The 27853-nt window shown below is 37.8% G+C and overlaps 1 protein-coding gene across 1 annotated transcript in view; it reads right to left on the bottom strand.

Annotated features, from left to right (window-relative positions):
• LOC145670519 (ATP-binding cassette sub-family C member 4-like) overlaps positions 1-27853 on the bottom strand; it is a 195339-nt gene that overhangs the window by 11430 nt on the left and 156056 nt on the right. Inside the window, exons 19-23 of the mRNA XM_081739286.1 lie at positions 27197-27323; positions 25287-25451; positions 22655-22782; positions 17861-18106; positions 4447-4619 (exon numbers count right to left, since the gene is read on the bottom strand). Of these exons, the coding sequence (XP_081595412.1) occupies positions 4447-4619; positions 17861-18106; positions 22655-22782; positions 25287-25451; positions 27197-27323 (839 nt within the window). The remainder of the gene's footprint in view (positions 1-4446; positions 4620-17860; positions 18107-22654; positions 22783-25286; positions 25452-27196; positions 27324-27853) is intronic.

Genomic DNA, 27853 nt, shown 5'->3' with positions numbered 1-27853 from the left:
CCCTGTCCAAAATTGCGGCGGGTCAAAATGTAAACAAAAACTTAATTGAAAAACTATGGCCACCTTGAATCAAAGTTGGCCTCTTAAAACCTATGTCATTCATAACAGTACAAATCTAAATCTCTATTTTCTCTACTATGTATTTAAAAATAATAGGAAGACTAAAGAACAATTGAATTTCGAATCCTTTCAACTATTATTTCATTCGGTAACAACACATGTATGTTTTGTTCTTAATGTACGTTCGTCACGGTTCTCTCAACATTATTTACTTGAATATAACGAATATGTGATGAACACACAACTCTGACTTCCTACTCATACTGCTAAACAAAAGTTGAATACCTTCGGATATTTTTTAAATTTTGTCATACGTAGTTCATACAGAAAGAACTTGCTGCACCAGTAGGTTGGGGGCTCTATTTTAACGTATTCGTGATGGTTACATTTGTATGTCATTTGTTGGTTTGATCGCAATACTTCAAACAATACCAAATATACAAAAAAAAAAAAAAAAAAAAAAAATCATTTGCAAGATTGGCGAGTAGTATTAAACATGTGTAACTCATTTCAGTACATCGATCTGCGTCAAACTTTGTTGGTTTGGTCACAGTATTCCAAGAAATAACATATTTATATACAAACTCATTTTTCACGCTGGCAGCCATATTGTATTACAGATTATACTCTTTGATACTTTGTGGATATCTAGTATTAACCATAAACGTTCGCTTCTCCAACACCAGTGGTGTGAGCTGGATATGCGGTCGATACATAGTGCGGCATTTTGAACTCAAGATGTCGCGTTTTTGAACATTTTGCATATTTTAGTCACTTACTAATCAACATTAATGCCAAATTTGTTTTCCACGCTTCAGCAGTTTGGTATGCTTATCCTTTCGTTATAGGTTTTAAACGGCCATCTTGGATTCAAGGTGGCCACAGATTTTCAATTAAGCTTTTGTTTACATTTTGACCCCCCGCAATTTGGACAGGGTTGTCGTATAAAGTAAAAACGTGCTCCATCTTCTTTCACTTAACAAGAGCTTTCAAACGATGTCCTACCCAAGGATGTTATTAAATAAAGGATCTGCCCATACGTATCTTCATTATATGAACTCAATGAAGCCAGAAAACAACCGAGCATCGTCTGAGCCGGCACGTCTGATTGGGCTCGAAACATTGCGATCTTAGTGGTGCGGAGTGGGCAGAGTAGGTGTGGCGAAGCTGTGACGTATGGCTTTATGATTTTGTTGTATGGGCAGATCCTCTATTTTATAACATCCTTGGTCCTACCTCTCTTGCCATTTGAAATTTTTTAGTTGAGCCCCACCTCGGACCATGTGGGGACCCTGGGACAAGACGTTTTCACTTAAATCGTTGTACTTTGAAAATAATGCCACACATCCTTTTCTGTTTTCACATTTGTCTCACTGTTTCCTATTTATAGGGGTGACCATAGAGTTTTCAATTATTTTTGTTTACACTTTGACCCGTCATCATTTTGCACAGGTTTGTTGTAAAGAGTCGAGACTTGCTGCATTTTCTTTCATTTTACAACAGCTTTCAAATGATGTGCCACTTAACCCCCCTTGCCATTTGAAAATTTTGAGTTGGATCCCGTCTGGGACCCTGGGACAAAGTTTTTTTTTTTTTTTACCCCAAAAAGTTTGTCGTTGAAAATGATTGGCTACGTGTTGGCCGCGTTTTCCACTTACCCAACCGTTTCCCAACAAATGACTCGGTTCAAACTATTCTTCCAGTTTTTTTTTTATTTTTTTTTTTTTTATTAGTTCTTACAAAATATGTTGTAACTCACGATATTCCGCCCGGTGGCGCGTATAACTTTGGGATTCATCTAGTTATAACATATCAAATGCAAACACAATTGTCTCGTTCGGATCTCAGCGGAGCCACTGCGTGACCCTTCCTTGTTAGATAATTTTCTATATATTTTAGTGGAACTCTATTATACTTTTTTATAACAGGAAGTTTCATAATAAAATTGGTTGGGGGAGAAAACCGATTCCGTGTAATTGCTCTACCTTGTACCTAATAAGGCAATTTTACAATACATTACTGAGATCCTTTCATCTATATTTGCTTTTCTTCTTTCATTTCTTCTCCCTTTTGTAGGCGTATTTGTCTGCATGTATACTTCTACATGTAGCATTATCTCATACCTGCTCCTGCTGTTTCTTACCCGTAGAAATTCTTGTCTACACGCGGGTTCTTCTGCAGGTGTTCTCTTCTTTGTCTTGTATATTACTCTCTCGACTTTACGTGTGTTCTTCTTCAAGAATTCTCATCTGCTTTCTCTTTTATCGAAGTTTCTCTTTTACATTTTTACTATTCTGCAAGTCTTCTCATCTGCTTTCTCTTTTCTAGAAATTTTCGTTTACACGGGTTATTATTATTATTATTATTATTATTATTATTATTATTATTATTATTATTATTATTATTATTATTATTATTTTGCAGGCATTCTCAAGGATTTCTCTTCTATACAACATTGTCGACCACAGCTGTGCTCTTCTGCAGGAATTGTCATCTCCTTTCACTTCCGTTGAAAGTTTTGTCTATATATGTGATCTTCGCAGATATTCTCATCTTATTGTCTTCTGTAGGATTCTTTCGTCTACTCCTGTGCTCTTCTGCAGATGTCCTCTTGCACACATGCTTCTTTGCACTATTTATCTACTTCTCTTCTGTAGGATTGTCCGTCTACGTGTATAGTTTTATTCAGGTGTTCTCGTTTTCGCACTTTCTCTTCAGCACGTGTGTTTATCTACTTTCTCTTCTGTAAGCTTGCGCGTTTATGTGTTCGCTTTTATGTAGGTATGCTCGTTTTCACATACTCTCTTCTGCACGTGTGCTTATCTATTTTCTCTTATGTAGGCTTGCTCGTTTATGTGTGTGTTTTTATGCAGATGTCCTCGTTTTCACATATTCTCTTCTGCACGTGTGCTTACCTACCTTCTGTTCTGTATGCGAAAGTGAAGGAAATCCTACGATTCTCAGAAGGAAAGTCTGTTTGAGGAAAATACCGTTTACGGTGCCGAAATGCTACAAAAATACATTTTTTATTGTACAAAGCCTGTATCTATAAGACTAAACCCAGTAAAACTTACTCAGATGTAGTGAATAAGGACGTAAGTTTAAAATTTTAACTAAACAAAATTTGAATTATATAGTGATCTCAGGGGCACCAATTATAGTATTACTATTGTCATCAGTTAGTTATAAACAACACCGCTACTTACTGTTAAAGTTTGGAATCCACATCTTCACCTCCAACAGTATTTTTAAAGTTTGGAACCCATTATAATTTTCCAAGTAGTATAGAGTATTTACATACATATTTACATCAGTACGGTAATATGGAAAGATTTCAAGCATAGAAATTATTACTTCAAGGGTATTATAATATTTAACTCAACTAATTACTCTTTTCGTTTTCCTTTTTTAGATTTGATGTTAACAGTATCTACAGGATAACCTTATTTAACAGACATTTACCGATACCTTATTTCCTTGTTAATAGGCAACAACTCTAATGATTAGGCGTACATTAACTTACGTCTGCACTTATTTAATAATTACTTTTACACTTCATTGGATGTAGCAGCATTTAAAAAAATACAAAATTATGTATTTTTGTAACTATACTTTTTTTTTTTTAGAATTACGAAGTATATTTCTACCTATTTAATGTGGCATACAATGGCCCCGCATGTTATAGTCGCTAACACTCTCGCCTTTAGTACAAGCAGTCTCTGGTTTGATTCCCGGTAGGTACACTCGGTCGAAAAAGCGTAAAAGCTCTTTCAGACCAGCCATTCTGGGTGATGTTTTCCTCATACACAACAGGCAAATGCCGGGATGGTACATAACATACAGGTCCCAGGCTTCTTCCTTCGATAGTGTGAACGCCGACGGACATCATCTCTCAAACGTGACGAGCTACCATGGCCATAGATGCCGAAAGCCCAGAAATCTAATTCCTAATTCTAATTCTAGTGACGGGGTAACATGGCCATAGATTCCGAAAGCCCAGAAATCTAATTCCTAATCCTAATCCTAGTGACGGGCTAAAATGTTCATTGATGCCAAAAGCCCAGAAATCAAATTCCTAATCCTAATGCTAATGTGACATACATAAGACTATATTTGACTATGTTTTGAAATTATTGGTATATCTCTTACTTATACTATAAATATCTAGAAGGAGGTTGAGCTAATTTTTCACAAACCTTGATTCTACATGTTTGATAACTGTTGAAAATCAACTTTCTCAACCAAGGATAAGGCTTGTATATCGGCACATGCTATGCTTTTTACTTGATAATATTCTGTCTCTCAGATCACAAAATGTAGATGATAATTAGATTATGAACTGAACAGTATTTAAATTTTACAAAAGCAACCGGTGTTAGTACGTACCTTGGATCAACATTAGCAGTTGCTTCATCAAGAACTAGGATTTTGTTGTTTTGTAGAATGGCTCTGCAGAAGCAAATGAGCTGTTGCTGTCCTACGCTTAGACTGCTTCCTTCATTCAAATTTCGAGTGTACAATCCTGCTGGAAAGTTATTCAGTACTTTGTCTAACTTTACCTAAAGAAAAGAAAAGTAATAACGTTATTGTACACAAAACAATCTCTTTGTCATGGTTAAGACGTCTAAGGCATTTGGTTAGCGATCGTAAGGCAGAATATTGTGGGTTTGAACAGTGACGTAATTAAGAGTGGCAAACGGGGCTTGTGCCCCGGTCGCCGGATTGGGAGGCGCAAAACTGGCCAAATACTTAATTTCACTAATAAGGCAAGGAAAGGAATTTTAGCAAACTAAAGATCATAAAAAATTACCTCAGAAACTTAACAGGACAACAACGACTACCCAATCTTAGGATCATATCCATAAAGCATAAGTTAGCTTCAAAGCTATCTTTTGAGGACATTGTAAAAACCAAAAGAACTCGTAAAGTTAAATTTTAATTCCAGCTTTTTGTGTTTTCATTTAACTTACACTGATTTAATAGATTTGCAAAATGTCCCAGTATAATACTCGAGACAACAGCTTGAGTGTTTGTAATACTTAAATATTATATTCTAAAGTAACAGGCTGTTGATTCATTCTACACATATATATAATACGTCCCGATATAATTCTAAAAACATTGTGATTTGTAGTTATTATGATAAAACTATGTCAAGAATATGACAAGCATGCTATTCTCAGATTATTTGGCAATCAAATACTAATTAGTTTGGTGTTTTATCTTGTACTAAAAATTAAATTATGTACTGTAATTTGAAAACAAACTTTACCACTTGAAGAAAAAAATGGAATAGGAGAATTACTGTGTGATGCCAATATCAGGTGTAGTTGGGGAGCGTTTTGGTTTTGGGGGAGGCGCTAAGGCGAGGTCTTGACCAGGGGGGCAATTAACCTAGTTGCATTTCTGAGTTTGAATCCCATTCAGGACATAGGTGTATACAGGGTATTAATGAACTAGATTAACAAACTGTAAGTACTTTTTCACATCAAAATAAGAAAAGAAAATCTCATACGAGTATGTGGGTAAATTGCATACGGCCATCCCAACGTATGAAAAAAATTATTCGCAGTGTGTGTTATTCAGAACACGAGGAGCCGTGGAACCAGTGATACCAACCCGTGGGAAAAATCCCATTTCGTGGGATTTTTTAACATTAATTATTCGGAATGGAATAAAGGGAATTTTCTTCGAAATTGACAGCATATATGGGATTTTTCACTCTATGTATAATCCACGCGAACAAAAACAAGCGAGAAGTAGACATAATGAGTCATCAACAAGTGTGTCAGTGTTGTCAATGTTTAGTCTGAAGTAATTTCTTTGTTATCGGAAAGTCCATGCTGGTGAGGAGTGACTTAATCACACGTGATTCCTCAAGAATTAAGTAGCAAGAAACGTTATTTATGCTCTATTTACGAAATTTACACAAAAGAAGAAGAAAACAAAACAAGGAACGAATGAAAAGAAGAAAGTAAAATATTAAACGAGAAGTAATTAATTTCCAAAGTTTCCACAAGTAATGTATGGAGAACAAGATTTTGTAGTATCATTTGGTTCAGTATAAGGTGATGGTTTGATGGAGTCACTGCATTTCTGACGACATAACAAAACATACTTGTTCTTGTCTAAGGAAAATAGTTATTCACAAATCATTTTATAAAAGTAGAAAACCTTAATTTATTGATAATTCAACCTGAAATTGAAAAAAAAGAAAACGTCAAACTCATACATAAGTATCATTTCATATTTTATTTCAATTATCATTAATAGTACAATGTGCGAAATTCAGAGGGAAAATGGAATATTTTGCCTCAGGTTGGCATTTCTGGTATGAGCCTGATCTTAACAGACCGTCTGGTTTCCGTTGAGTATCAATTTTTAAGTTTACAAAATAATTTGCTTTTCTCAATTTCTGGAAATCTACGCATGAGATTTTATACTGACGCATATTATTTTGTTCTACCGATTGGCATATGTCTAATTTTAGACATTTTCCTGTTAAACACTGATAATATTTTATAATAATAATAATAATAATAATACAATGTGGGAAATTAAGATGCAAAATGGGATTTTTTGCTACTGGAGATGGGATTTTATAGCGTTTCAAGTTGGTATCACTACATAGAACTGGGTGTCCATAACACTTTCGATTTTCCGCTGATACCTTTCATGTTCATTGCTGTCAAAACTTACGTTTTGCCAACTTTCGACCTGTCTTTGAGTTCAATCATATCTGAGAATTCTTTACGTTCTATGAAGAATACCATGCGCTCCAATTGTACATTGGTGAAATATACATGTCTGGATGGTGTATGTGTGACTTCTTTTACACTGATGCGTGCCAACACCCCACGGTTTCTCGTGCTCGAAATAACAGGTATTAAAATCTATTTTTTCTACGCTTTGGACCAGGAGCGTCATTTCAGATTTTGCTTGGGGGGGTGGGGGTGGAAGACCTCTTGATATAAGTAGAACTTCGTGTTTTTCACTGACTTACTACTATTCTATTGTTAAAATCTATACAAATCTCAAGCTCAGGGGGGGGAACACTTGCCTCTCCCTGCCCCTCCTAAATAACGCCCCTACTTTGGACGGTCCTAGCTCTGAAACTATGCACTTTTCCCGTAAGCTCATAGGATTTTTTTTTTCAATTGGATATGAGGAAACTGACATCTTACAGTTTGTCAGTCTATTTCATTAACACCCTGTATATTGTTCTTTTAGCATTCATTTCATTATCATAATTCATTTTCTGCCAACCCTAAGTGGGGGCTGAAATCCCAAAAAGCTGGTCAATATATGAAAACGTTGTTCAATTTGCATGACATTATGAATATCTAGACATTCGAGGTAGCTGATTGCGATTATGACAGTGTTGCCACAGTCCTAGCTCTGGAGTGGGCTGAAAAATAGTACCAAATTGAAACAAAACGGGCTGAATTCATTAATTTTATACCAGTGTAATACATGGTTCTATAATACGAAACTAAAAGAGGTAAAGTTCTAGAACACTCCCTCCCTCTTCCAAGAGTCCAAATCAAGAAAGTGGCCTTTTAAAAATTATTTTTTAGAAACATACAAATAGGACCTCGAACAACCATGGAAGTTCCAGGGGTGCCCACAGAGGGGGGGGCTATGACGCAAACTGCGTCATTGAAATATTTAGGGGGGGTTAAAAATCTATATAAATATGTTTGAGGGAGTGTAAAAATTAATCGAAAAGATTTTTTCATGGAAGAACACCTACGGATAGACAATAGGGGGGTGCGTCATGGACATAAGGGGGGCACCACTGATGGAAGTAGATAAAACTTTTCTCACACGTAGGAAGTATAACATAGGCCGGAAATTAAAAGGAGAAACAGTTATCATCTTCGGTATGTACTCAAACGCGCCTCTGTTTCAAAGTGACCAGTAAACCAAAACGGTATTATGGAAAAAAATACATAAAACGAGGAACAAATCAATAATCTCCGAGTCAGGGATGAGTTCAAGGGGTAGCCCGGGGGAATCTCCCCCCGAAGAAAATTCATCCCCCCGGAGAAACTCTCAAAATTTCAGTCACAAAATGTAGAAATTACTTCACCCAATTATTTGCATTTCTTTCCGTGCACGTGCAGACGAAATCCGATCTCTCAATATTCATATAAATGACGCAGACCCATTCTATATAAATATTAAACATGTAGGGCCTTATGCAGAGTCGTTTTGACGCGTTATTAGTGCCATACTAAAGAGTTCGACTAACATATGTTTCCTGCAGTAGTCATGCTTTTAGTATGACTCTAATCATACGTCAAAACGTCTCTGCATAAGGCCCGTAACATCTAAGATAGAATACCAAAATAGTCAATAAGACCTGTATTTCTTAACGCTATGACCGAGTTTGACAGAACATGAAATTGTCAACTGTTGAAGAAAGGTTTGTATTTTAGTAGGTACTATACTCTCGCCCTATATTATATATTAGTAGGTAGCACTAACACAGATTGAGATAGGAAAGGAAAGATAGGAAAGATCTTTCGATCATTCCATATGATCTCTGATGTCAGCAGACTTCAGTTCTTGAAAATGTACATTTCTTGCATTATTTGAAATAGAGCGCCTAAATCCCATTTTTCGCATCGGAAGTAACAGACGTAAATGTGTTTTACGATTGTTGAAGTAAACACACCCTTCTTTAACTAAAAATAAGTCAGTTAAAGGGTGAGATTCAGAGGGATCAGGGGAGAAACAGTTATCCCTCTTGGGTTAGAGATTTATATAGAATTTATCAATATAATAGTAGTATATAAGTGAAAGATTGCTATTGAAGATGACGAAGATCCTGCTCAGTGCCGTGCCATGGGGGAGGGGCAAGCGGGGCAATGGCCCCGGGCGCCGAAGTAAGGGGCGCAAAATTCGGGAGGGAAAAAGAAAAGAAGGAAAGAAAAAAGAGAGCAATGAAACACATATGCACATGTGGACATGTGCACATATATAAAATGAAAGGAAAAAAGTAATAAAAAGTGCTCGAAATCAAGAAAAAGCAGGGTTTACTTTTTAAAATTTTCTCACCTTTCGCGGCTGGGGTGTCGACCTTACTCACATGTATGGGCTGCCGTCGCATACTCTCGCACCAAGCGCTGATTTTCCACGACACGGCACTAATCCTATTGAAGATTCCGTACTCTAAACTATTGATGTGTATGCAATGAAGAAACCAAGGTTAATATGCTTTATTTAGAATCAGAAGTGTGAGAAAGAATGATAATATTTTGTTAAGATATTCCTATGTATGTTTGTTTTAGGACAAAAAATATTTGAGTTAATTTAAATCTTTTTTATAAACTTCTAAATTAGTAACAAACAGTAACTACTGAATATAAGAAATAGTAACAAAAATAGCTACTGTAAATAGCAGTTAAAGTTTAGTCTAAAATATTTTTGCCAGTCTTTATTTAATGTTTTAGGTAAAATTAAACGATTTTTTTTTTTTAATTATAATCTCACATTGAATATTTATCAGCAAGTAGTCTCAATATTAGGTAAGATGTGCATATGAATGGAATTGTTAAATATGCTGCTTTCTTGCAAAAAAAAAACTGCCCCCCGAGGAGTTCACGTTCTCCCCGGGTGAAAATGTCTGAATTTAACACTGCTCCGAGTTAGTGTGTAAACTACGTTATAATAAAATATTAAAATATAAGTTATTGCACTTTATTCAGGCTTATTTCATGACCAAAGAAGGCTACTAAATTGACATTTGTAAACAACGTAAAACCGGTCCAGGATCCTAGAATCTTCCCTGAAAGACATCATAACACAATATTATTAATTTTAGGTCACAATGGATGAACTGATTTAGCGTAATTTGTTTCCCGGTATAGTTTGAAGCGTTACGCAGTGCAACGTCACAGAATGAATATTCAACAGCATTTTTTAAGAGTCCAATACACAGTATGAGTAACGTGAGATGTAGGAAAAGTCTTACTGACACTTTTGAAAGTGAGACAAGTATTTGTTAAATGGTGCTGAATTTGATAGAATTGTACCAACTTTTTCACAAAAGGGGCTGAAAATGCCAGCGTGGTACCAACGGGCTGATGAATGACAAAAAGGGCTGAATTTGGTACAATTGTACCAAGTGTGGCAACAGTGGATTATGAGGACAAAAATCAAAAATTTCAAAATAGCGGATCCAATATAGCGGGCAAAATGTTTTTAAAAATCTCCAAATAGGCTGAAAATTAGTTTCATCATATTTTGGAGGTCACTGATAACGATTATAAAGTCAGAATTTCAAAATTCAAAATGATTATGAAATAAACTGTAATATCACAAAATAATATATGTATTTATTATTGCTATACAAATTACTAATAACTGTAAAAATTTGTATTCTTGATATCTATTGGGAAACAAGTGCATAAATTATGCAAGGACACTTATCGACATTGTTTTTTGTGAATTTCGTTAGTTTATAGTATTGCGTGTGTCGTAAAATCAATTTGCGGAATTCATAACTGTTTTTCTGCACTTGTCTCCTTTTTTATTTTTTATTTTTTTCTTTAACTTTAATGATAGTTTGTAATAACTTCAATTGTTTCTTCAGTTTAAATTATTTAAATGTCAATTTTAGATATCTTCATCTATTTTATCCATTTTGAAAATACAAAAAAAAAAAAAAAAAAGTTGAAATTAACAAAGTTACGATACTTTAAATCAAAGTGTTTTCCTCGCGTTCAAGTTCATTACATCCGAACCGGTCAAACGGCACTTTTCAAATGACTACCCTATTTTACGAACTTTAAGACGCACTTTTTTGTTCGAAAAATTTCATCCAAAATTCGGGTACGTTTTATACTCAAAATTAATATAAAAATGTCCAGTGTTTGGTTTAAAATTCCCGCTAGTCTTAAAAATAGCCATATATTCGATGCCGATCTGGCAACATTGGATTCAACTGGTAGCAGCAGTGCACCGATGCGACTACCATGAATTGCGGTGAACGTTGTGAGCTTCGACTGAGTGTACTTCTGTGCTAGGTCTACAGCCGATTTCGAGTGCTATTTAGTTTTGTTTTTCTCGCATTATAGTGTATTTGACTTGTGTAGTGTTCTCTTCCTTTTATTTACTAAGTGTGTAGTGCATTAGTGCAAGGTTTTTTAATTTTTTTTTCTCTTTCGTCGCTGCCAAATATGGCAGCCTCCTCAGACGGACACGTGCTCCAATCAGCTACTATGGATACTTCATCGTCTACTAATTCTTCCAATTCTCATGTATCAAATGTGCCCTATGCACACACTACCAATAACAGCTATAAAAATCACCATCTAGGACCTTATGTCGTCCACGTGTCCTCCACGTCTGTCTTGGGCAAACAACATCCCATGAAAGTAGGTCGACTCTTATATAATAACAATCTCACAGATGTTACCGATATTCGCACTCTTGGCCCTCAGAGTTTAAAGGTCTTTTTTCGAACTGGCAAAGCAGCCAACGATTTCCTACAACATCCTTTATTAGCGGCACATAATTGGCGTGCTTACATTCCGAATTACGCCGTTTCATCTCAGGGTATCTTACGAGGAGTCGATCCGTCCTTAACGGACGATGAACTCATCACTGCGTTACGCAGTAGCGCTCCAATCTTACATGTTCGCCGTATGTTTCGTAAACGTTCTTCGTCTGATGCTTCTACAGTTCCCCCTACCTCTGACTCTTCTTTACCTCCAACCTCCCATTCTCCACCTTCTGTTACGGATTCTTCTATCCTCACCGGAACAATCGTAGTCACTTTTGATGCCAACACTCTCCCCTCCCATTGCAACCTTTTCTATTTTCACCTTCCCGTTGAAACATATATTCCGAGACTAAAGCAATGTACTAACTGCCTTTTTTACGGCCATTTTAAGCAGGCCTGCCGTGGTAAACAATCCTGTGTTAGGTGCGGCCTACCCGGCCACCCCTCTACCTCCTGCTCTGCATCTCCAAAATGCAAGCACTGTGCTGGTGACCACGTGGCTACCTTCCCTCAGTGTCCTGAACGCCTTATACAAATTCAAATTAATACTCTGATGGCTACAGAACGTCTAACCTATACCGATGCCAAACGACGTTATTTAACCACGACCCCTGCACAACGCTCCTTAAAGGAAGATCCACTTCCCCATTCTACTTCGCCCTCTCTTGCCAATTCTAGTTTTACTCCGTCCTCTATCCCTACCTCCGCTTCCTTTTCATATTCAGCTGTTACTTCTCGGCCTTCTACTTCTCATTCTCCTTCCTCTCCTTCCGGTGTTAGAAAAAAGCGCTCTCTTAGTCCTCACTCTTCGCCTTCTTTCTCTGCCCGTCCCCCATCTCTTCCAACTGAACGATCTCCTTTAGCGTTTTCTCCCCTTCCCAGCACTGTCACAGCTTTTCAGAAACCGTCAAATGCGGCAGATCCTATACCTTCTTTTTCCTCCGCTGTTTCTTCTATCCTTTCTATTTTAGAAAAATCGCAACATAAATTTTCTCCTCCCGACTGTAAATCTTGCATCACCATACTCAAGCTATTACAATCACATTCACTATAAAATCATCTGGTTCCTGCTTTTCTACTCTCTTACAATGGAACATGAGGAGTTCTCGCAGTAAAATGTATGCCTTACATCACCTCATATCTCTATTCCATCCGTCTTTTCTCTTACTCCAAGAAACCTGGATTACAGATTCCTACCGTTTTAACACCCCTTCCTACCATTGGCTTCATGATGTTCGCCCAGACGGTCGAAGGGGACTCTCTCTCGGCATTCATAATGCTTTACCCTATGTTCTACACCCTCCTCCCATCCAATACCCAGAAGCTCAATGTCAAATGGTCACCGTTCACTCTCTCACCCTGGTTAACCTTTACATTCCTCCTCACGTTCACCTTCCTGATCATCTCTGGCTCTATCTTTTTAATTTCCTTTCCCCTCTTTGGATTGTAGGCGGTGACGTAAATTGTAATCACCCGTTCTGGGGAGCTCCTTTTTCCAACCCCGCTGGCTCTGCTCTGTATCGTCTACTTCCCACCTTACCCTGTACTCTTCTGAATACTGGTACTCCTACGCGTCTTCCCCGTCCCCGTAAACTTCCTACCGCACCTGATCTCACCTTTTGTTCTCCAGCTTACTCTAGCCACCTTACATGGACTGTTTCTTCCGACCCCTACGGCAGTGATCACTTCCCCATCATTTTACATAACTCTACTTCTCCTCCCTTCCCATCCTCCTCCTCTATAGGTCGCCCATATTCTACTAACCTCGATTGGTCCCTTTATTCTTCCTGCTTTGACCATTTCTCTCCCCCTCCCTCGTCTAGTGATCCTCTCCATCTTCACACTGCTTTTTGTTCTCGCCTTTCTCTAGCAGTATCACACTCCCACTCTGATCCCTCTTCCTCCATTCGTTCCTCTATTGTCCATTCTCCTTATCCTAAATGGTGGACTAGGGAATGTCAGCAATGGATTTTCCGACGGCGTCAAGCCCTTAAAACATACCTCACCACTCGCTCCTATTCCAATTTCCTGGTATATCAACAAACCCAAGCCACTACGACCCGTATTCTACAACAAACCCGTCGTAATGCCTGGCGCCAATTTTGTTCCAACCTACGTTATGGTTCCTCTTTATCCTCCATTTGGAAATTTTACCGGTCCCTTCGTAACAAGACATGTCGTCCTCTCTCTGGTGAATCTATTTCCTCTCCTTGGCTTCATCAATTCCATTCCCAGTTAGCACCATCCACATGTCTCTTCCCTCCTCTCTGGCTTTCTCCTCTATACTCTCCAGAACCATCAACCCCTATCCATCTTCCTTTCACTATGTCTGAACTTTCTCCCATCTTATCCCGTCTACCCAACTCCTCATCTGGCAAAGACGGTATACATTACCGCCACCTACAACATCTTCCTCCACTGTACCAGAACTTCCTACTCACCTTATGTAACACTGTATGGTTTTCTGAACGAATTCCCCCTCCGTGGAAAGATTATATTATTCCCATCCTCAAACCCACAAAACAACCAGGTATCGCTGAACATTATCGTCCTATTGCCCTCTCCTCATGTCTCTTAAAGGTCTTCGAACATGTCCTGAAACAACGCCTCCAATGGTTCTGTGAACACCACCTTTTATTTTACAAGCAACAATACGGTTGTCGACTAGGTTCCAGTGTTTCTGACTGTCTGTCTGTTCTTATCTTTGATATTTGGCTTGCTTTTTCCCGTACCTAGTTTGTTTTTGCCGTCTTTATTGACCTTTCTCAGGCTTATGACTCTGTTCCCCTTTATGATCTCATAGATATACTTTGGCAACAAGGCATACCTTCGAAATATCTCCGCATCATTTACAATCTTCTGGTCCAACGTATCTTGTATCTTCGCCTCGGTTCCCAACTCTCTGAAGGTCGCACCACTTCCCAAGGTCTTCCTCAAGGTTCCGTATTATCTCCTCTTTTGTTCAATCTCTTTCTGGCCCCGATTCTTCGCCAAACCAGTAACACTGTCCGGGTTCTTTCCTATTATGATGATTTAGTCTTCTATATTACTTCTCCCTCCCCTCAACTAGCTATACCTCAACTCATTTCTGCTCTCATCACTTTCTCCACCTGGTGTTCTACACATAGCTTAAGAATAAACTGGAACAAAACTTCCTTTCTAGTCTTCACTCGCAAACGCTCTCCTGCCCTACCCTCCCTTACTTTCACCGATATCACTCTTCCTCGCCGTTCTTCAGTTATATACCTTGGCATCGTCTTAGACTCTTCTTTACGTTGGACCCCCCATTATCATCTTCTACATCAAAAAACATCATCCTTCCTACGTGTAATTCGTTCTATTTCTACTTCTACTTGGTCTACAGATTTTCGTGTTCTCCTCCTGTTATACAAACAGGTTTACTTACCTATTTTAACGTATGGTGGTTTCTTTCTATCTCCATCTCCTTCTAGAGTCTTTCAAAAATTCAAATCCCTTCAATATACTACTCTCTGCCGTACTCTTAGTCTCCCTTCCACCACTGCTGCCACTGCGCTTTATTCTGAGACCCGAGTTCCACCTTTAGCAATTCACTTGAAACACCTCTCAGACAAATTCTGTCTTCAACGTTTCCAATTTACACGATCCTCTCTCCTCCCTAAACTCACTCTGCTTCGACACCTTCATACAGGTCGCAAACGTTCTCCATATCTCGCATCTCTCCCTTTCATATACTCCAGTTACCTAGATCTTGCACCACATCTATTACACATCCAGCGCACGTATACTCTCCTTTGCTACTTGCATGACCATCCAGTTTTTCTCAATCTTTTTCTATCATTTTTCCCCAATACCCTTCCACCCACCTTTTCCCTCCCGCAACTTACCAACATTGCTTTTCTTCATCCATTACCCTCTCCCTCAGGACACTGCTCATTTGTACTGCGATGGTTCTGGCCAGGGCGTGCATTTGGGATCAGCCTTCTACGATTCCTCTCTTCAACAATGTTTCAGCTTTCAACTGCCCCATTATGTCTCTACCTTTCTCACTGAAGCTTATGCCTTGTTTGCGACTCTTCTTCATTCTCTCCAGCATCAGTATACATCTATCTGTATCGCCACTGATTCTAAATCTCTCCTCCAATCTTTACAATCTTCCCCCTGGACTTCAAAATCCTCCTGGATTCTTTATGAAATCCGTTTTCTTTTATACCGTCGGACTTCCCTCAACTATACTACTTGCTTAATTTGGTCCAAAGGCCATGTCAACATCCTCGGGAATTTTCTTGCCGATGCTGCAGCCCGTTTCGGAGCCCTGCACGGCACTCCCATAGATCTTTCAGTCTCGCCTATTGACCTTTTTCCACGACTTATTACACTTCATTATCAACGCTGGACTGCTTATAATGCCTCCTGTACAAAGGTACGTTGGTATTGGTACCATCCTTGCTTTCTCCGCTCTCCATCTTGGTTTACTCAACATCCTTTCTCTCCCTCCTACCTCCATTTTCTGCTCCGCAACAGACTTCACATTCTGTATACACCCCAACGCTTATATCTTCTCCGAAAACGTACTACTCCACTTTGTAATTGTGGTCTCGATACTAGCTCTATCGATCATCTCATTTTCTCTTGCCCTCTCTATCAACAATATCGCCCGCCATTTCTCTCTATTCTTCATAAATTTCAGGGTTCTGGCTCTTTTAATGTAGATTCATTCATTTTCACCTTATCCCCACCTGTTCTTACTGCTTATTATCTTTATTTACAAAGAACTAAGTTATTTAGCATCTTATAAGCATGTCTAAAGATTCATCTCAATTCCTCATCTTTATCTTTCCATCATACCGTATATAATTGCCGGGAGAGCGATCTTCGCTAAGGCAAGTTGCAACCGCAGAAGAAGAAGAAGAAGAAGAAGAAGGAGTTGCGGTGATTCACAAGCTTGCTAACGCTCTCTCCCTCCCGCTACGCCATCACAAACTCAGAACTACAGACTACAATACATAGACCGTAAACTCTGCGAAAAACTGGAAACAAGGCGAACCGTAGGGATTTTAAAGGTCAGTTCGGTTTTATAAAATAAGATTTTTTTAGTCTGGCTTTGCAATCTAATAATAAAAATGGTAAATATGTTACGGTATTTAAAAAAATCTGCTTAAAAATTAAGATGCTCCTTGTAGTCCGTAAAGTACGGTATCTTCTCTGCAGGTTACAAAGGGACGGGTATTTTAACGAAATCTGATACTTCAAACATTCTACTACAGGCCCGTACCCAGCCGAAAAATGTAGAGGGGCCGGTAGATGTTACGGGGGGCGATCCAAACATATTATAGTTCATCTGTAAGCCTACCGTGAGAATTTTAGAGGAGTAGTAAAAATTTAGGGGGTAGGGATACGCACGAGACAAGTCGAGAGAGAATTTTCCTGACGAAATTCGAGTCGAGACACAGCCCTTCCAATAGAAAAACATACATTTTTCGAGTCGAGACATCACTTTTACAGCACAGTTTCGAGACGAGACAGCCTCAAATCTTGTCTCATATGCATCCCTATTAGGGGGAGGGCCTCCGTGGATGGGGCCTGGAATATACTATACGACCCAAGACCTACAAGTTTTCAAATCATTTTTTTTTTTTAATTTTTGTCCAGCTTTTTGGGATTTCCTACCACTGTGCACCCTCTTTAATCAAAAAGAGCCGAATCGTAGCACGAAAAAATTCAAAATAAAGGATGGCTCAAAAGTAGGTATATACCCCTGCATTTATCAAGTATAACATACTAGCTTATAAGATTATTTGCTTTGGGTGTTCTGAGTTTAAGATATAAGTAAAAAGGCATAAAGAACAAATAATAAATAAACTAAGTCTACCTGATGGATAACAATAAGAAATGATGTAAAAAGCAATGAATTCATCAGTACTGGACTGTATACCTACTTTTGGGCCACCCTGTATAATACATAAGAAAATTAATCCTAAACAATAAAATACTTCAAAGTTTGGTCGGACATGGAGACAAAACAACAATAAATAACCTCCTACTTTATTCTAAAGGACGAAACTATGTTATTTCAGCTCAGGGGCGGATCCAGGGGGAACGATCGCCCCCCACAGAAGAGGAAACTTTCTTATTTTATATATATATATATATACACCCCATCCAAAAGTTTGGAGCCCATAAAAGCAGCAGTATGACAACCCACCGCCCCCCCCCCCAGAAGTCGGTCCTGGATCCGTCCCTGTTTCAGTTCCTCAAAAATTATACTTCTGAATATATATCTATGTCAAGTACAAAACATATACTTACCTTCTCTAGAACTTTCCAAAGTTCGTAATCCATAAATTGTTGAAAGGGATCCAAATTATCCCTGATATTTCCAGAGTAAGTGGAGATCTGTTGAGGAATCACCGACAATCCTTTGCGGAGTTGGTGGAGCTCCAAGGAATGGACGCTTACGCCATCTATCAAGATATCTCCTTCTATCGGTGCCATTTTAAACAATGCTTCAACTAAAGAGGATTTTCCAGCCCCTGATCTACCAACAATCCCCACCTGAAAATCAATTTCATATCGAACTATTGTGGTGTTTTATCACAAACAAGGAAACAAAATGTTGTACAGTAGGACGTCGATATTCCGAACTAATTGGGATTACAGGTAGTTCGGATTTTCGAAAATGACTAAGAAAATGTCATTTAGGCTTAAATATACTGTACGGTATGCTCTTTTATCGATACAGTGGCTATACAGTAACTAGGCCTACAGTAATTTGAATACCGTACGTAAGCTACTTACATTTAATGTTTCTGAAGAACCTGCTCGTACACTAAATTACATTGTTCCTGTAACTCACACTTAAAACTTAACTTGTATAGGCCTAAGGGAAAATGAAAATAAAAATATGTATGACAAACAATTACATATGAATGACCATTGATAAAAACACTGACTTCACACAAGTTTGTTTATCACTAGCGGTAAGACAAAATGTAAAATGCTTCTAGGGGTCGGGGTCGGATTTTCCCGTTCGAATTTTGACGTCCTACTGTATTTTGTTCAGATTTATAAAAGACCAATACAGTTCATCGCAAAACCTAAGGGAACAATGATTTTCCTGATTCATTCCCAATCAAGACAAATTATTAATCACAATAAACATTAAATAATACTGTGTGATGTATTAAACCAGGAGAAATAATGAGATATTTATCACAATCAAAGAAAAATAATATTTTATTCAAATTTATATAATCGAATACGTGTTGAAAAATCCTACATTGTAGAAGCTATTTGGCAAGGAGAATACTGAAATTTCCAGCAAGTTATGTAAATTCAAAAAATTGTTCTGTTTTATGAAACTTCCATAGGTTAGTATGTCAAAACCAAAAAAGGTAAAATAGCCTATATGTAGCCACAGTTAGATGGGTGAGCTACATACAGTATAAGACTACCTAAGAGTAGCTTCCACCAATATTGAGGTGTTTGGCATGCCGATTGTTTAATTTCACTTTGTTTTGTGAATAACTAAATAACCAAACAACTCTATGGCCTATGGAACCAGGAGGTTCAATGCCGAAATCAAGAAAGCTCTCCATTGACTTCTATTCTTAGCCACTGGATCCAGTTTCTATTTTGTATTCCTATTTGTGCGAGATCCATCTTAATATTGTCCTCCCATCTGTGCCTAGGTCTTTCTAATGGTCGTTTTCCGATTGGACTCCCAGTTAAATTTTGAAAGCGTTCCTACTTTCTTCCATTCTGGCTGTATGATTTGCCCACCTGAGCCTCCTAGACTTGACGACCCTAACAATGTTGGGTAAACCATATAAATTATGTAGTTCCTCGTTATGAAGTTTCCGCCATTCCTCATTCCCGTTCCTCTTGTGCTCCGAATATTCATCTCAGGATTTTATTCTTAAAAACTCTCAGCTTACGTTCTTCCCTCAGAGTAAGCGACCATGTTTTGTAACCATACAGAACAGTAGACATGAAAAATGTTTTATATATTTTAAGCTTCAAATTCCTCGACAGAATTCGCAACGACAAAAGATTTTGAACTGAATAATAACAATAATTCTCTATTTCAGAAAAAGTTTTGTAAAAAACTTAATTATGCTGAGTCTGCAAGAAAGTTGCATATATTTGATACGAAATGAAATGAAATCCATAAGTTTTACGTCCCACGATTATGCCGGTTAGGCTAAAGGAGACGGTGATGATGAGAGATGAGTGAAATGGTGGAATGAAGAGTACGAGGAAACGGGAGAACCCCGAGAAAACCCACGAGCACGGTGTTTGTCCACCACAAAGTCCATACGGCGCGAGCTGGGATCGAACCAGGGACCCCAAGCACCGGAGGTGAACGCTCTACCACTGAGTATATTTGATATGAGTTGCTTACTTTGGTGTATATATATCTTCTGGAAACTTCTCCAAGATATTGGCGTAAATACAAACTAGTGCTGTTAACTTTGGAATAATTCATTATTCGAATTATGTATTATTCAAATGTTCGAATTATGGACTATTCGAATTATGGGATAGTCAAATAAAGGATAACTATTTGAAATATTGTTCGAATAATGAATTCGAATTACTGTTCGAATATTGAAAATAAATATTTGGATGTTCTAATATTCAGAAAACGGCAGAAAAATTTCCAATAATTCTTCGAATAATTTTAACAGCACTAATTTAAAACTTACCATTAACGTTGGATGGCATAAATAAATGTTCGCTAATTCTTCAACAGGAAGTCTACGGGATCTTTCATTATGCATAAGGAATTGTGTCCCACATCAAGAATTGTTATACGAAAGCTATCCAGAAAGTGACAGACGTTTTAACCTTTCGTGACAGTGTTCGGGGCTAGAGTAGCCATCTTGGTGTCAGAACGATGTCATACTCAGTACTCATCCAACTGTGGTAGCATAAGGACTGTGACACTCTTACTATGCTTTCTGTGACGTGTAATAATGTGCACTGCAATAAAAATTCCCGCCTCTTGTGATGTGCATTCTGTGATTAGGTTTTTTTTGGTAAAAGAACCACAAGCCAATTGAAAACCATCGCCAACTGTGTGAAGTGTACTGACATGGAATAATGAATGAAAGGCAATGGTACACACGGCCAAGCGTATCCGAGAGCTCTTGCATGGTTTTGGATGGGAGGTGTTCGATCACCCACCATACAGCCCGGATTTGAAACCGAACGATTACCACCTCATCCCAGCGATGAAGACATGGCTCGCTACACAACGCTTTGATACTGACGCCGAACTGCATGCCGGTGTAAGCCAGTGGTTGAAATCGCAGGCGACAGATTTCTTTCGTGACGGTATAGAAAAACTTGTGCCACAGTATGATAAGTGTCTTAATTTGCATGACGATTATGTGTAAAAATAGCTTAAGAGTGTACCTTTCAAATGTATATAATACAATTAGTTTTTGTTCATTCTGTTACTTTTTTTATTATTTCAAAACATCTGCTACTTTCTGGAAAGCCCTCGTAATTTTATCATCTTAATCATGTATTATGGAATACTGGCTTTCTACGTTGAAATTTTATGTCAATAAATCAATGTATCCTCTCGGGCCTGGTAATTCATATTTCATTTATCCGAGCATTAGACGTTAAGTTTCATGTTTTCCTTCAATCGTATCATTTGCACATTAATCAGTGCAAATTATACGATTGTCGTATTAGATGCAACTTAAGGTGAAGTGACAAGTGGATCAGGAAAACTCTCCAATATAAATAATCACAGTAAGATTAGTAGAAACCCGATTAAAACACATCATATACGTATGTACTGAGACCCTGCACCATGTGTAATAGCTATTTGAAGTTCATCACATTCTCTAATATACAGGGGGTAAAAGTGAAGGGGAACGCGGGCGGATGCCATTCCCCCACTTCCAGAAAATATCTACCTCGTCCCTCCACTTCCTAAATAATTAATATGGGCACGGGGACGGCATGACGTCATGCGTCCCCTTACCTTTTCAGATCGAATTTTACCTCTGCTAATATAGGGATAAAAACTCATGGCATAATGTGCTACTATTGGTTTGCAGAAATTTGTATAACCATCTAACTTATTTAGTATGGCTCAGGCTTTGAACAACTTGGCTCTAAACTATATTGATCTTATTTAATTACTTTATATATTTGGAAGTTGTTCATTAGTCTCAATTAATGATTTTTCATCCTTCCCTAAAATCTTAATGGTGCATGATGAGTCATACTGTACTCCTTATGGAAACGCTGCTAATTAAATTATTTGGTGAACATGAACTTCGAAATTTTGTTTCAAACATAGAGTTATATTAGTGTGTTGAGGGAAGTAACTGCAAAGCCCTCCAAGTACACTCAGAGACAATATTAAGTATAGGCTGAAGCTATCATTTGTTATACCTAACTTATACTTGATATTGTTTCTGACTGTACATGAGGCGGTTTACTTGATTAATATTCAGTACCGTATTTATATATAAGCTAAACAAGCTATAACTTAGGGCCCCACTCTCTTGGAGGTCCCAAAAATGAAACGAGAAACTAGTTATACATTTCCAAAATATAAGAAAAAATGAAATGAAATCTTTAAGTTTTACGTCCCACGGTTATGCCGGTTAGGCTAAAGGAGACGGTGATAATGAGTAATGAATGAAATGGTGGAATGAAGAAAGTGGGAGGAAACGGGAGAACCCCGAGAAAACCCACGAGCACGGTGTTTGTCCACCACAAAGTTCACTTGGCGGGGGCTGGGATTGAACCCGGGACCCCAAGCACCAGGGGTGAACGCTCTACCACTGAGCCACCGCGCCCCCCTTCAAAATATAAGAAAGACAGTAAACAAAATACAAGTAAAATCTACATACAGCAACAGTGCTTCGTGTTGTATAGGTTTCTATAATGTAAGTAATGAAGCCCCTTATGCTAGCTTGTTTCCTGAAACATCACTAGCTTCTTCATTTCTGTATATAGGGTACCTAGTTCATCTGGGCACATAAAGGGCCCAATTATTTCAATAGTTTAGGCCCCAGCAAACCTATATCCGGCCCTGCTAATATTAAAAAATAAAATTATTCTTTAGCTTACCTTCCATCCTGGTTCTATTTTAAAGCTGACATTTTTCAAAACGTAAGGACCGTTATCTTTATACCTCAGGGATACGTCTCTAAATTCAATAGAACCTTTTTCGGGTTTCCAAGCACTTTCAACTTTCACTGCAAGAAAAGTAAATCGGTTTGAAGCTAGTCTATCAATTAATAGAAAAATTGATACTTGCAATGATTCATAAATGTTACTTGTAACGTTACATATTACAAAACTAAGATTTTAATTATAGGTACACTCATATCCAAAATGATTGTCTCATATCTATAATTGTCTTATTTGTAAGAATATAATTTGATAATGATTTTGCAGGGTACTTTTAATACTGATACTATGTGTATGATCGGGAAATGTATATTTGTGGTAAATTTCATAGGAATAGAATTATAAATACGAAAATTAGAATGAGTAAAACAAAATGTTGCTGAATGGACAAGAAAGTTTTACTTTCGTTTTATTGTTCTTATTTACAGCTCTTTTGACATGAAATTTGCCAGTTACATGCCTTTGCCGATTATACACATACTAACATTATAAGAAATACCGGGCGAATTCGTTATCAAATTATATTCCTACAACAACATATTTATAAACATGCGACAGTAATTTTGGACACGAGTGTACATGTCGGTAATATGTTTTAAATTTCACTAAATGTTCTCATTCTCAAATAGGTATTTGTATAATGAAATACATTAGCAAATTTTTTTTAAAACATTGATGTTTGCGAAGGACAGTGTTTACGTGCGAACGATTACGATTTCGATGGAAAGGCGAATGCAATGACGAACAAATTCGGTTCGGTACAAGGGGTGGTATCGTGAGAGAGCGATTTACGCAGGACTCTGGTAGCAGTGCTGCCAATTTAGCCATTTCATTGTTGTAGTTTAGCAATTTTCATATTCTATGTTCAAAAGTAATAATAGTATGAAAGTACGAAGTGTTCATGTTTGGAACGAAAACAAAAATTCTTATGTTTCAAACATATGTAACTGCCAAGATGGTATAAAATATTTTATCTTTGTAAAAAAAACAAACACTGTTGTGTATTCTTTTATCGGAATTCAAAGTAGAAGTTCCGAAACATTGTTTGGGTTTTCAGGATAAATATCCCCATGCCGTAAAAGTCGCCAACACCTAGTGGCCCACTTGCCGGTAAATGTCGATCGTCGCTATAGCGACGCGTCGAAGGACTGCCGCTAGTGTACCACTGGCGGAGGATTTCGTCGAGTCGAAAGAGATATCTAGAGTCGGGGTATTGAAGTTATCACCGCGTAGCAGCGAGAACTTCATTTTGGGCTGCGCTTCTTCGATTTGTCGCGGAGAATCGCGAAGGGATCAACACGAAGTATCGCCAGTCATGTGCATGCGGTTATTATTATATATTATTTTCTTTTCCTGCCGAATTGTTCGTAAAGTGACCTACGGGGGTGAAGAGTAACCCCTGGCTCTACATCATTAAATGAAAAATCTTGAGATGAGTGCTTATAATTGTATGAATTTAGATGACAACTGTAGCCGATCATTTTAAACTGAATATGGGAGAACCATGAAATAAAGTAAATAGACGCGCATTAATTTGTTATAAAATTACATGGCGAACGGATTTTATCTAATCTCAAACGGTTATCGTCGAATATACATAGTTAAAGGAGCACTCTGATCAGCCAAATTAAAAATACGTCAAAAATTTATGCCTCTACAAGCGACTTTTTGTTCATCGCCTCCGTGGCCAAGTCGGAGGAGCACGCGCCTAGTAATCCAAAGGTTGGTGGTTCACGCCCACCCCGCAGCACTTTCTTTTAAAACTTTTTAAAAATGTTTTTGAGACTCTTCTTAATGTAAACAAATTACGCATATAGGCGATTTAACATATTTTGGGGGAGTAATTTTGTTGTTCATTGGCGTTTCGTCGGATCTCTGCCGCTGGTGGTATAATTTTCAAAACGGAAGTGGGGCCACCATGGATCGCCGCTGCGGTGCCGCCAATTTTTAGCGAGATATCTCTAGTTGCCCATCGGTGATGCACCGACGCTTACTTCATGGGGAATCACCAGCAGACAAATATTTTATTGTGTTCTCTACGTAAAATAAATGCCATATCTATATATCTTCTCTCTCTTCACGATGAAGGTAAGCAAAACCTTCGTGACTATTAACTCATTTGCCTGAGGTTGGTTCACTTGGAGGCAAAAGGACACACAATAAGCAAGAATCTTCAACACTTGCCAACAAACAGGGCTGGGAATATTTTTTCTCTTTGATATGACTTAAAAGGAGGAATTCTTTCTTCTGCGCCTGTACCAAGTGGAAGAAATGATGCTTTCGTACGAATTCCGCTTGAACCTGATCCGCAGCAATGGTCCTTTCATACGGCCAATCCTAATATATGTGGCCAACTTACAGAGTATATATATCTTAACTGAAAATGCAGGTTTAACTAAAATTAGGCAAATTATAGAGATGACCAACTTAAAAGGTTTTACCGTGTAACTGGCTTTTGAGGGCATGATACGATTCAATGGCCTCATCAGTAAATGGCCACATTTGTTTTTTTGTTGTTTCGTTTTGCTAAACAACTTGTAAGATTTTACTTTTAATATACTGTACTTACCTTCAGAGCCTTCGATTGTTTTCTCCGTGTCAACGCTAGTGTATTCCGTAACCCTTTCCACTGACACCATTTGACTGAGAACTTCTGCGAAGAGTCTTAAGCCCCAAGGCATCATTCCAATCAGATTGATCGCTGACATAAGGGCTAATCCACTTCCCACATTACCTGCCAAGATAGAAACAAACGTCTTTTATAATTTCATTCTTCCATTGTACGTATAACTACAATTTAAAGATATTTCTCTAGTCAAAATGGTGGTTAAATTATACAAATTAACCTTCTCATATTAATGTTTTTCAGTAAAGCGTCTTCCCTCCGCTTCACAAGTCATTTTCTTTTCCTTTATCTCTGTTTTATATTTCATAGAGATGACCAAGTAGTTTTATAATTCAGAAGTGAAAGATTTCTCCTTCGTTTCTCTTTTTATTTCTTTTCTTTTACTTTGTTACTGAATCGTTTTCCCTTCACTCCCAACCGTTCTTTCTTCCATTTCTTCTGTCGTTATTTCCTTCTTTTTCTTTTAAAAAAATAATGAATCGTTTTCCCATCGGCTTGCGAGGTAGCTCTCGCCACCTTGCTAACTTAAAAAGTGATTGGTAAAATTTGTTTGGTACAAATAAATACAATTATGTGTATATCATGTTTTATTCATAATAGTTCAATGCCAGACCTGATATATATATTTTAAGACATGTTATTTATACAAGTAGATTTACTATGTTGTAAGTAGGCTGACCAATAAAGACTAATCATTAGTGTTTATGAGGTGAATACAACAGTAAAGCACAGAAAACGAAACACGTCTGTGTAGTGGGACAGTGACGAATAGATCGAGCAAGTTTGAAGTCCATGACGTCAGGAATGTGACCTTGGAAACCATTCAAGCACAACGTAGTTTCAGTTTCGCATAAGGCAACATGGAATTGACACGCGAAGAACAGTACAGAAATTCTGTTGACTATCTTCCAAAGATCAACGTTCCGTGTGTACCTCATCCTCCATATAGCCCTGATTTAGCCCCTTTTGATTTCTTTCTTTTTTCCAACTTTGAAGAAACACCAGGGACAGTGTTTCGCATCTTCAGGGACAGTCATGAATACTGTAGAGGAGATTTTGAAGGATCTACCCAAAAATGGATTCCAGCATGTTTTTGATGACTGGCAAACACGTTAGGATAAGTTCATTGCATGTAATGGAGACTATTTTGGAAAAGACCGTCAATAATTGGAGGATTAGTACAGGTAATTATGTTTTATTAATTTATGATCATTCTTTATTGGTCATTCACGTATACAAATTAGAGAATACCTAACATTAATATATTTAATATATTTTATCTTTTACGTTAGATATAGATTGCAAATGTTCACTATTCATTTATTAAGAATTTTTCTAGGCCTCCTGATAGGCTACAAATGGAATTCCCGTTCTATTTTCCAGTGTCCCCTAATCACTTGTCCCGTGTTAGGTTGCTGAAACTCATTGTATTTTTTTTTTGTGCAGTGGAATTTATTACTTTAACGTTTTTTTAAATAACATAGTAGATCTTACTCTGAGTGCTCCTATAGCTAAATACAGCTATGGTACTTGTACCGATTATGGCCCGGGTCCATAATATGGCCCACCCACCATATCTCTGCAGATTTACGTTGGTGCTACTAGATGACAAAATAAACTATGTCCTGTGAGCCGCGCAAATATGTTTACGCTTGTCATGAGGACATAGTTTATATTGTCATCTAGTAACACCAACGTAAATCTGCAGAGATATTGTCTGTGTGTCATATTACGGACCTGGGCCATAATCGGTACAAGTATCATAGTATTAATAGTGCTAGATAACAATAGTAATATTAATAAAAGTAGACAAAAATTATAGTACGAATGCTTGCTTATTAAATTGTACGCACTTTGTTTCGATATCACCAGGAAAATAACAGCCACACAGATGATGTAGACGGAGCCTAAGATATCCAGCCAAAGTCCCATGGCGTCGTTGGACACAATAAACAGTGTCGATGCTGAAGTTTGTTTATCCTATAGGAAAATAAAATAAAAACAAAATAAGCAATTAGATACCAATACAGTTAGTGCTCTTCAGGAAGCGACAAATGTCACGTTTATGCACCTAAGTAAAGAGATTGACTGATTTCATGTCCCTTTTAGCAGCGAGGCTATATGAGACGTGGACCTACATCTTAAATGGGATGCGAACCACATGAGCTCCCGTCGGGAATCGAACGCGGGTCTTCCATGACAAAAACGCGTACGCTAACCACTTAACCACGAATAAGCTCTTGAGGTTAAGGCAGACGATGATGATGATAATGAACGAAATGGTGGAATGTAAAATATAGGAAGAAATAGGAAAACCTACGTACACGGTATTTGTTCATCTCAAAACCCACTTGGCGCCAGCTGGGATACAACCAAGAACCAGAGATTATGATATTCCACAGAGCTAACACGGCAGAAAGAAGACACAAAAGATCTGATGTGAAAACAAAAAGGCACTGACATGAATTCGAGTAAAATTTAAAACAAAGTAGAAAATAAAATAATTTATA

This window comes from Thermobia domestica, chromosome 14 (assembly GCF_964235325.1).
Source record: "Thermobia domestica chromosome 14, izTheDome1.hap1.1, whole genome shotgun sequence".
NCBI lineage: Eukaryota > Metazoa > Arthropoda > Insecta > Zygentoma > Lepismatidae > Thermobia > Thermobia domestica.
This window is presented reverse-complemented; position numbering and strand designations above follow the sequence as displayed.